A 12,385-nucleotide genomic window follows, 5' to 3' on the forward strand; every position below is an offset into this window, starting at 1 on the left:
TTCAGAATTTAAGTTTGCCTTTTTAAGCAGGTCCCTAACCATAGCATGTTTCCAGGATGAAGGGACTTGGCTGATGGAAATGGACAGATAGATCACTTCCAGTATGACTGAGTACGACTTCCTCGTACTGCCATAGAAAATGGGGAGATACCGGGTCAGGAGGAGAGCCAGATTTTACTTGGGAGAAGAGGTCTAATAAAGTGTTCAAGTTTGTGATTGGAAATATATTCCAAGGGTTTGTCGTTATGGGTTACCAACACCATAACCCTGGCCTACTATGGTTACTTGTAAGATTAGATGTAACAAAAATACCCATCTACAGCATGTAACAGTGCGATAACAATCCACTGTCAAAGGCCTATTGACTTTATTAAATGCTTTTCACAATAAATAAGCCAGGTCTGTTGTCTGTCATAACTTTTAACAATAAACAGATCAGACATACCACATCTGGCATAACTTTCAGCAGTGCAGCAATCAGGCCTTTAACTTGTCACCATAAGCAACTCAGGTCAACCGTGTGAGTAAACTTTCCCACAAGCCAACCTTCAGGCATACAGTCACAATTCCAAATGTACAGAAAAAGGCCTAAACAGGATCCCTACTGTACAACCTTTCTATCTCCACAGTTTGTCATGGGGGTAACCAAAACCCTTGTCTACTATGATAATCTGTGAGATTCCATCGAACAAAATACCTGGCTACAATAGCCCTCCCTAATCTCCCTCTTTACTATTGGGCCTCCCAGCTCGTGGTGATTAACCAATGGATACATGGCTCACCCCAGAACCCAGCCTTTTTATTAGACAGATATAGATTCTGAAGGCTTTTGATCAGTATAAGCTCTGGGTGCACTGCCTGTTCATACACACATGAGTTTTCAAACACTTTTGTTCTAAGTGCAAGTCGGCGAGTGGACAAACCTTAAACCACTCAATTGAGTAGAAACAACTACTACTTATCTAAATGAATGGGTTGCCGATGCACTCAATGTATTAGTATTTAGACAGTTAAGTAACACAGTAACAACAGTTCAGCACAACAAAAATGACAGAAGTATTTCGACAAAGCTCCAATGAAGGGTAAATCGAGGAGTCTTTAATGAAGTATACAGCCAGCCGACACGTGTTTCATCGCACTTGCGATTCCTCAGGGCTGAAACAAACAGATAAGTCACAATAGAGCATGTGCCTTAATATGTATATAGTTTACAGATAAGACCTTGGTATATGGTCTTTGTACAAACTTTAAAAGCTTCCTACTGCAGTGAACATACAGTGATTCACCTCGCACCTAATATGTGCCACCACAACACGTTCGTGTCGACAGTGTGTCCAATACCGATATTTCAAATGGCCGTGCTTGTGACTGGTGAGTTCGTGATGACATAAGGTGAGGGAATCCGATTGTCGTTCCTGAGAAAACTGATGCACAGCGTGTGTGACTGTTGCAGCGGAAAAAGTGTACTATCCGTGTGCGACACATTCATACTACATGCATAGTGAATAGTGCACAGTGATGGAAACTGTGACTGAATGCACAGACGAACGCATACCTAGATGGCTGTGTCAACGTCAGAAGGTCTGTATAGTCAAATAACCAGTTCAAAAACACAACAAGGAGAAAAGGAAAAAAGAACCTCATCACTAAATATCATGAATTCAATCATGGGACAGGAAGGCATAACAGTGGTAAGGCTGTAGATAAAGTAAAATGGAGGCTCACCGCTCAGCTGGTGATAATTCCAACCCAGCCGGGCTCCTGACCGATGGTGCTCGGGATGAGTATATGCGATGAGAGCTAAAATTCTTGCGTCTGTAACTGGACCAAAACGGACGAGTTACTATTAAGTGGGATTTTAATTATCCCAATTTGTTCAAATAGACGTTTCACATATGGATCATGTCTCCTCAAAATATATGCATGGTATGTTAATCAAGATATACAATGTAATAGACCGTTCACAATCATAATTTACTCATGGACACTTCTGTGTCAGAAGTTATAGGCCTGATGTGACAATGCCTCAATTCTCCCTCCCAAACAGAATTGAGTATTTAAAAGAAGGACTTACATGTCTGTGGTGAGACGTATCACCCCAGATCGGAGGTCATCATATATGATCTATGTTGTAATCCAGTTATGTAGAAACCATCGAACAGGGTATAGTTCTGAAAAAGTTATTAGGGGCTCCGATGAAAATATATTCTATTTGTACCAATTGTCACAGTATCTCATATAAGGTGAGTGTTAGCACGAGCTTACCGATTTAGTGGTGCCAATCCGATTTGTAATGTCGGTTACGGCTCGAAAAGGACGAAAAGACCCCAAGCTGAAATAACAGCAATACACGAGTCAAGCGCATAATCTTATTAAACAGAAACAGTTCTTGCTACGAAATATCAATCACAGTATCTGTGTCAGTCTATTCTTACCCGTGTAAGGCAAAGAGGCGGCGTACAGCGTATCCTGACCTCCGAGCGGGTGTTCCTGTTTGGACACGTGACCCGCGTTACTGCTAACGTTATATACGTCACGCCGGTGCATCTTGGAAAGCTAGACTGTTTGTGTTAAAAACGGTCGCGTCCATGTTGGGTTCCATGTTGGGCCCAGAAATTATCGTATCGAGTGTTTGCGTACAGAGTAATCAAAATATCATCGGTATTCTATTTGTGCCAGTGTGTATACATGATAGGATAACGAATCCTGTTACATGCATATCAAAATAGTGTTGCTCGTAATAAAGTAGACGACGGACAAACTCGGCGAACCTCCATGACCGGGTTGTGAGCCCTGTGAATGGACATAATCGCAATCCCGGTGTACATCCCAATCATACGTGGAACTAAATTACAATTCATTCATCAATTACAAGTTCACAATAAAAAATTGTATGTCTTTTTAAACACAACAGTTAGTGTCCACAATATTATTGTTTATAAAACATAAACAACAGTATAGTTGAGTACAGGAAAGTTTTCAAAGCATGAGGAATGCACTTATTTTGCCATAGATTATGTGAATAGTTGACAATAATAGATCTGCATTTAGTGCATATGGTGCGACTTTTTATAAATTAACATTGATAATATACAAAGTAGCATGATTCAATCTCCCAGGAAATACTGCATTTCCTGGTCATAATTGAGTCCTTGTTCCACAGATTTCAAGCGCATAATCCAAGTTGCCTCAGTGCGCCTAAGTCTCAATTCCCGGTTACCCCCTCTGATGGCCTGGGGGACTGTTTCGACCCCAAAGAATTTAACAGTTTTGTTAGTCTTGTCTTTCTGGCATAAAGCTACGTGTAACGCCACAGGATACTTGGGATCACAGTTCAGTATTGCCCTTATATGTTCCATGATTCTATCCTTGAGTTGCCTGATCGTGCTTCCCACGTAAAATTTGCCACATTCACATTCTATAATGTAAACCACAAACTTGGTTGTACAATTGATGTTGCTCTTAATAATATATGTAACACCATCAGGACCAGTAAATTTAGTTGTACCATGTTTTGCCCATTTGCACATGCTGCAGAATCCACATTTGTAAAAACCAAGACTATGTTGTGTCATCCAATTGGTACGTGTTGTGTCCCGAGGTACAGTGGGACTCAATTTACTCCGAAGTGTGTTACCTCTTCTAAAGGAAATTTGAGGTCTGTCTGTAATGTGATCCGTTAAAGCTTTCTCTGATTTCAATAAACTCCAATGTTTAGTGAGACTCCTTCGTAATACCTCATGGAGTGAATTGAAGTCAGTCACCAATCTGATTAGTTCTTTACTTGTCGTAGTGGAATTATTAGTGGTAGTCAGAGTGTGTGATCTCTTGACTTTTCTGACTCTTTTTTCAGCTTTCTCAATTGTCTTAGTTGAGTAGCCTCTTGTGTAAAATCTATCCTTCATGCTTGTCAAACATTTCCCGAACTCGCAGTCCTCACTACAGTTCCTTCTCGCCCTTAAAAATTCGCCATAGGGTATGGCGTTTATTTGATGCGAGGGGTGTGAGCTTGAGGCATGCAAGATTGCATTGCATGCTGTGGACTTTCTGAAAAGTCTACTATGTAAGCGGTTAGAGGATATGTAAAACTCAATGTCCAGAAATTCAATTTTTGTCCTGCTCCAATTCATAGTGAATCGGATCTCCCAACTATTCTCATTGAGATGTCTGAAGAAATCATTTAAAAGCTCTTCTGAGCCTGACCAAATTAGGATGCAGTCATCAATATACCGACCCCAAAATATAATGGAGTCGATATATTGAGCACCCTTTTTGCCCCAAATTAAGTCGGCTTCCAATGCTCCCATGAGCATTCACTGCAGTAGGAAGCTTTTAAAGATTGTACAAAGACCATATACCAAGGTCTTATCTGTAAACTATATACATATTAAGGCACATGCTCTATTGTGACTTATCTGTTTGTTTCAGCCCTGAGGAATCGCAAGTGCGATGAAACACGTGTCGGCTGGCTGTATACTTCATTAAAGACTCCTCGATTTACCCTTCATTGGAGCTTTGTCGAAATACTTCTGTCATTTTTGTTGTGCTGAACTGTTGTTACTGTGTTACTTAACTGTCTAAATACTAATACATTGAGTGCATCGGCAACCCATTCATTTTTATTAGACAGAGACCAGACGGGGCGAGAGGGCTATCTGGGGACCTTATATAGCAAACCCACGAAGTCTAGATATGCTGGGCCTATGGCACATACGGTGGCCGTCTGGCACAGGGCCAATGCGAAGTTAGGCTGGGCTGACAAACTTACTAAAACCTCGGCCCGTGTGGTCCGCGCAACGCCTGGGCTCCCTTTGTTTCTCCCGTGGCTTTGAACGGTGGGATGCGATAGGGATTTCTGAGATTGGGGACCTGGTATGCAAAGGTAAATTGCTGACCTTTAGTGACCTACAAGCTCTATACGACCTAGCACCCACCGAGTACTTTCGGTACCTACAGATCACACACGCCTTACAGGCCGCCTTTCCGGACTTCACCTCCATACCTGCAACCTCCCCTTTGGAGGATAGGCTGTTGTCGGAACCTCTCCCTGAAAAGGCCATATCCCTGACCTACCGTAAGCTCTGCAATAACCTTCCTGACTCCTTCCTGCCGCTGCGGGCCAAATGGGAAGCTGACCTAGGTCCTTTGGAGGACGAAGAGTGGCGCTCGGCGCTAATGTCCCCGAGGGAGTCGGCCATATGCCATAGGTTTCGATTTATCCAGCTAAAAGTGCTACACCGAGCATACATGTCTGCCCTCACCTTGGCCAAAATCGGTCGGCGACCCGACACATTGTGCCTGCGGGGTTGCGGTCTCCCTGGGACCTTCTACCATATCCTGTGGGATTGCCCCGTGATACAGCAGTTCTGGTCGGCTACGTTGCGTAAAATGAGCAGCTCCTAGGGCAAACCACTCTCCACATCACCCAAGGAGTGTGTTCTCAATGTTTGGGGGCCAAACGACCTCACTGTCTCTGAACTGCGGTGGGCGGCACTGGGGTTCCTGCTGATCAAACGCTCCATAGCGACAGGATGGGGCTCCCCGGACAGGCCACTGGTGGTGAGATGGGTGGCCACAATGGACCAATGCATGATAGCCGAGAAAACCGTATATAAACTGAGGGGCTGCCCCAGGGTGTGGGATCAGAAGTGGGGACACTGGAATGCTTTCCGTGGCGACCTATGTGATTCTCTAACGGCGGAACTGGCGATGCCCCGTAGGGGACCTAGGAAAGAAGGTGTGGGCTGAGGTGGTTGTGACTGGTTTCTTCTCCATTCTCCCCCTATTCCTTTGGCGCAATGTGAGATGTTCCTATCATTCTGCTTTACATCAATAGGGCCTAGGACGATGTTGTGACTAATATGAACTAGACCCCTGGGGTGGAGTGTGAGCTATCTTGACTCTCTCTGCTGGATTTGTTTTCTTTGAGTACTGTTTTGTTAAATGAAAATAGTGGTGTGACTACTCTGTTTGTGTCCAAGGCTGATATTGCTGTGTTTTATGGCTCTGCTCTATTCTGACGCCGTCCGACCTCCGGGTTGTGGACCGAAGGGCTGTGTAATATTACTTCACCTGCTTCATGCCTTTTATCATTGCCTGTATGAACGCAATTGTGCATTTGCATCTGACATTTTGATGATACACCACAATAAAAAAGTTTTAAAAAAAAAAATACCTGGCTACAGGCCTTAACACAGTGTAATAACTATTCATCCTTAAAAACCTATTGCCTTTAATACGTGCTTTTCACAATAAGTAAGCCAGGTCTACTCACTTGATCATAAACTTTCACAATAAAAAGATCAAACCTACGGAATGTGGCATAATTTTTCCCAGTAGTGAACCAATCAGGCTTTTAGCCTTTACCATTGGCTTGGCAACATAACCAACCGTCCTATTAAAGTGCACATGAACTGGCAACCATCACACATATATTCGGACAATTACAAAAAACTTAGTCAAGTAGAGTAAAAAGCCCTGTGTAAGAGGTAAAATTCGAGAGCTGGGATGGGGGCAGATTTCTTTTTGCATGGTCTGCAAAATAAAAAATGGTCCTTGAGCAGATAAATAAATATGAAGGAAGCTACTAACGAAAAGGCTGTCTGTACCACCATTTTCAACAGATCTCTCTCGTCCTAGGCTTCCAAGGTTACGCCGACTTAAGTGGAGCACGCAGACTAACTGCATGTCCACAGAAAGGTTTTTTGCTTATTTGCGTCCTGGTTTTACTTATCTATGTCATGGAATAATGTCATGTAAAGTGCTCTGGGGCTCCCTAAAGTGGAGGGAAAATAAATAATCTGCTTTCTCTCCTTTCTGAATTAATAATAAATGCATGAAAGCTAAAACACCTGTTGTGCATGGCCTTTAAAAAAGCCACCAGTCTTGTTCACTACATTCTGGTGTTCCATTTCAGGGTTGTAGATAACTTTATGGAACTATCAGGTTATGATTTTGGGCAGGATATACTTCCCTACATTTTAAACCCACCTATAGCTTGCAATGTGATGTGATGTGATTACAGCATTACCAAGTGGTCAGGGTAGTATTTGTTAACTGCACAAGGAATGAGAGTTCAACTACGGTTATCTTGGACAGAATGTACCTAACCGGCACGCTTCATCTCCCAGGTTTGGAAATGATTTCGTGACACAATGCAAGAGAGGCGTATGCAACCACTATGGATTCTGTTTTCAGCCCAGAATGCATTTTCAATATTTAGGGTGGTGAACAGCGACATGCAAGGGCCACATAGGACTAAATACTCTGGAATGCAAGAGATTAAGTAGATAAACTGCTGAATCCCTCTTTGACACATAAAACCCATTTTGACACCTTTGGGAAAAAAACTAAAAATTACAAACGTGCACAATTGGTGCAAATTATACGTTGAAGAGTCTTGAGAAACAGATCATAAAGAAACTTTGTTACTGCAGCATAAAAGCCTGCAGAAGTATGTAGACTAGATGATAATGCGTGTTTGAATAACAGGTTTGTGTTTACCAAGTTCCATGTTGCATTCTTTTAACATGGAATAGAATTGTGAAAGTGATGACTCAAGTATTATATAAGTTCCATTAATACACGCTTTTAAATAATAATGTATGTGCAGAATTAAAAGAACTAAATGGAAATTAGATAACCTTATGAATGTTTATTAAAGAGTTTGGTTTTTAACTCGGTCTTTGCTCATGTTAAATTGTGCACCACCCGAAAAAGAAACGGTGCTGCACGTTTGTCAATTCTAATTTCACTAAAACTTTCAGAGAATGATCTTCACATATTTACTAATGAGAATAACTAGAAAAGATTTAGATACTTCACATTTTGAAATATTTTTTTTACTTTGGATGTCTTTGGAATGTAGTACTGTGCCAGAGTCGCATGCTAATTACAACAAAACTGAAATGATTTACAAGTACCAAATTGAAGAAAAAATATAAGAGATAAGAACTCTAGAATGAAATATGTATTTTCCTTAATTTACATAGTGTATTTCATGAACAAAATTTTTATTTGGGCCAGCATTTTCTTTCTCTTGCTCAATTCTGTTCGCATGAGAAAGCATCATACATTTGAAATGCGGGATGAAACTATGTTTCATAAGAAGAGATTCCATTCACATAGAAGGACTATTCGGACCTACTATGCTGCTTTGGGCACATCTGCTGTAAGAAATTGTCCTTTTCAACTCACTCTAGTGCCTCTGCTAAGAGCAGATTGTTTATAATTCTACATTTTGAATACTTTGACAGCTTAAGTGAAGACCTCCACCTTTTCGCTATAAAAGGAGTCATCCTATCCGAACTGACCAATAGACTGAGTGGTCTGACCAGATGAGGTGACCCAGGAGGTGTCACCCCAGAACTTGAGAGATTATATTACATGTTGGGTTGAGGATGAAGAGGGACATACTTTGCCAATTTTCCATTGATGATTGCTTCCTTGTGGACTGAGAGACTTTCCTTGGTCTGTCGCATCTGCATGTGCGATACTGCAGGACTCTTCTCCCTCGTGGGTTACTAAGGACGATGCCCCTTCCTGAACTCTGTCCTTTGAAATTTTGAAATTTATGGCCAGAAAGAGATTCATTTGATTATTCGGTATTCTTAAATTCAAATGCCTAATATTGATATGTTTACTTCCTTAATTTACTGATTGATTTTAACCATTTGTAAATCTGGTTTCTGTTCTCAATGACTCGTCTCCAATTAACCAATAGTGCATTCCAATAGTATTGATATAGGATAGGAATTATAATAAAGAGGTCTTACATCAATAAGTCTATCCCAACTGAATTTCTTCAGGAGTCGGTGAAGCAGTAAAAATCCTCTACCTGTATAGTGTAGTATTGAGAGTCATATATATGAAACTAATTACACGCTTGTGAGTCAGATACCCATTTCCTGGTCCTCATTGGATTAATGGATTGGATCCCCTATATTCAACCCCTCTCAGCAAGGTTCAGGATCCATCAGGGGACCAAGCAAAGGTGTAGTGCCAGGAAAAATAAAGATTAAAGTAAATGGGCCCGGTGGCTCTACAGCACAAGTCTATGAGAAAAGCCAGATTCAGCTATCTTTTTTTATGGGCTACACATTCCATTTACATTCATTTCATCATATCAATCTCTATTATCCCCATTTAGGACTTCGTTCCAGGGGCCTCGGGATCCCATCCAAGGTACCGGTAACTCCAGCAGGGAAAAGTTATCTGGAGAATTTCAAGTGGGAATCTGATGTTTCCCTCAGAAATAACGGCAGGCGGATGGATCAGTAATATTTAGTCCAATTCAAACAATAATTCCTCATTTTCGTCACGAGTTTCTTCTACAGATTTCAACTACTTTCATCTGGTGAAGACCCTGAATGAAACTAAAATGTTGTAGAAGGCCCAATCAGAAGTACGAGGTAATTCGTAATTGAGGCCTCAGTATAGTACTAGGTTATTACTTCTCACTTACTTTAAGCACTAGTAGTCTGAAGCTTCCATCTACTCATGTGAGCTATGTTGAGTTTCTAATACTATGGCGTTAGCCACAAACACTTCCCAACTATAACATTTTCCTAAAATGATTAAGTAAGTAGGTTTAAGGATACATACAATTTCACAGGTAATATAGAATAACAGTGTTTCTCAAAAATGTACGTTACTCACTTGCAACACATAATTCAAAACTAGTTCTACATTTTGCAGTGTGAAGTATGTCAAGAGCTAAGCAAAATCGTGACTACGGATGACACCTTAATGTCTGTATACACTAGGGACATCAATTCCATCGGGCCCGTTAAAGGGCAGGATCTAGGATGGCTTCCATAAGGCACATTTGCCTTAATGATCTGCTGTAGCAGCAAAAGAACGGCAGTGGTCTCCAGCGGGCTCTGCTCTGGAAGAGCATTTGCAGGGTCTTGCTGGCTCCCTGACAGGATGCTTTCAGGTTTCAATCTCTGTGACCAAAGTAATTATTCCCCAAACCCCTCCCCAAAGCATTTAATTAGCAGGCGTCCAGTTCCATTGTCAGAGTTTTCATATTCCTCTAGGCGACCCAATTCACAAGATTGTTATCTTGCAAGATGTTTGCTAACTACCAGCTGTGCTACATATATGTTTGATTGTGATCTCCTCATTTTCAAGGTTTTTCACTCTCCAAGAGCCAGATGTACTAAGCAAATTTTCAACAGCAAACCCTGCAATTGCTAAGTCACATGGTTTGCAACTGTAAAATAGTAATTTCCAGTGTACACATTTTGCAAACCATGCTGAATTGCAATTTGGAAGAGGTTTGAAAGAGGTACTCCTTCAAGCTACGATTCTGTATGAAATGCTACCACAGTTCCACTTGCAAACCCTTGACAAATTACCGATTTACCAAAGGGAATTGTGACTGATTCACAAGGGGGAAGAGACCGCTTGGCATGTGGTTCGGGGGACCATTATCCGCTCCTACTGATGTTTTCCCAAATGGGCAAACTTTTAATTATTTTAAAGCAGTATTGGTTCCTTTTAAGAGCTTGGACTGCTTTTTAAAAAAAAAAAAAGAGTTTTGTGAATGCAAACACAGGGATGGTGGTCAGCTATCCCCTGCAAGCCTCCATACATTCACTTGTAGTTTATCAAAGAAGGCCGTGAATTTCTATCTGCCCAATTAATATTCATTAGGCAGGTGGATCACCTGCAAATGGTTAATTTGCAAACCAACTTAATACTACATTCGTGGGTTTGCAAAATTTGCGACATTTTTGCGAATGGACACTGCTTCCCAAGCCTTAGCTAAACAGGAAAGATCACTAGCTGAGCCTGGTCAAGGTCTTACTGACACCAGCAGCCAACTACAGCAGACCCAGAGTGAAACAAATGGAATTTGGACATCACTTCAAGTGGGCAACAGAGTATGATTTTCCTCAACACTTGGTATATTCAATGAAGTGGTCTTTCATCAATACTAGACCATGGTCTCAACAGCAATGGTGAGCGGTGGGGGTCTTGTTAACTCGGAAAGAGGGGCTGCAAGACCTTGCAAGTTCTACTGAGTGGCAAGTTGGGCATTCAAGGGCATACATCTGCAATGGATTTGCCTAATCCCTTCACAACATTTTTAATACCAAAACTCTGAGTTAGCTCTACCTTCTGCTCTATATGCAAGGCAACATATTGGTAGTAATGGCAAGCCAACACATGAAAGATAATCAGCGGAGTGAGACGTCTGTGGCAAACAGCAGCTAATCAAGTGAAGAGAACAGCATTTTCTATAGCACAATCTACCAGGGAAACAAGAGGAGCAAACATATTTCCCATTGTATAATTAAGATTAGCGCCGGGAAACCTCCGGATAGCTGTGCGCTCTATAAATTTAAATATAATAATAATAAGAAGAAGATTACAGAGTCATTAGGTTTTTCTGGAAGGCAATCTATCAAGGCTATATATGAGTCACTATAGGTGAAATATCTCCTGTAATTCCATTTCACCGTTGGCTACTTAACATACCTATGGACAGTGCCTCGATGTCCCTCAAATCTAGGCCGGTCTCTAGGATACACCACAAATCAAATAGAAATAGCAAAGAAGTGTTCTGGTACGGGAGATCTTTGCCCAGACCTCACATCACATCACATCCAAAGTCAGAAATACATACCCAGAATAAAGAGACCGGACGCCTTCTTCACTATAGATCCTGAATAACGCATGAAACATGCCTCTATATCGGATCTCCTTATAGCGAACATCTGTACTCTGACCTTGCACCTGAAGGCGTGTTTTTGTCAGATCAATGGGGAATGTTCCTAAAAACAAAAGAACAATTTAATACAATGGAAGATATCATGACTTGTCAAGTCAAAACATTTATTTATTGTTTCAGTTGATTAAAACCATAATACAATTACTAAAACAGAAGGCTGTTTCCTAAAATCATAAAAATATTTTGTTCAACTAGAATTACATGTATAGAAATATCATTGTTAAAAAAAAGTGCAGACATTTTCAACGTGCGTAGTTTACAATTTGTGATTCTGGAGCGTTGTAAACCCCTAGACTGCTATGTAAAATTGAAGAATGTTCCTCCCAGTGTTCTAGTGTTATTCTGCCTTGTGTTCTGGAATACAATCTGCCTCTGAGCAGACCGTCGTATTTGGTGTTAGCGAGCAGGGCAAGGAATTCCTTTTTAATGCTTGCGCATGAACAGAGAGGAACTTTATTAATTGGCAGTTCAATGAAGTATCTGTTGGTTCCAAGGCAGCTATAATTGCCGATCTGCATGTCCTTATGCCTCTAATTTTCATGCCATGTTTTAATGAAGTGGCTTGTGCTTGAGATAATTTAGGACAAATGCAGACAAGGTGGACAAGGTCCTCTTTACTGCTCCCACAAAGTCTACATTCTTTCG

At 41.2% G+C, this 12,385-nt stretch overlaps 1 protein-coding gene across 1 annotated transcript in view; it reads right to left on the reverse strand.

The window, feature by feature from the left end:
- Nucleotides 1–12,385, reverse strand: part of SLC25A14 (solute carrier family 25 member 14) — a 189,055-nt gene that overhangs the window by 68,830 nt on the left and 107,840 nt on the right. The window contains exon 3 of the mRNA XM_078688358.1: nucleotides 11,636–11,783. Coding sequence (XP_078544484.1) covers nucleotides 11,636–11,783 — 148 coding nt within the window. The remainder of the gene's footprint in view (nucleotides 1–11,635; nucleotides 11,784–12,385) is intronic.

This window comes from Lissotriton helveticus, chromosome 4_1 (genome assembly GCF_964261635.1).
Source record: "Lissotriton helveticus chromosome 4_1, aLisHel1.1, whole genome shotgun sequence".
Lineage (NCBI taxonomy): Eukaryota > Metazoa > Chordata > Amphibia > Caudata > Salamandridae > Lissotriton > Lissotriton helveticus.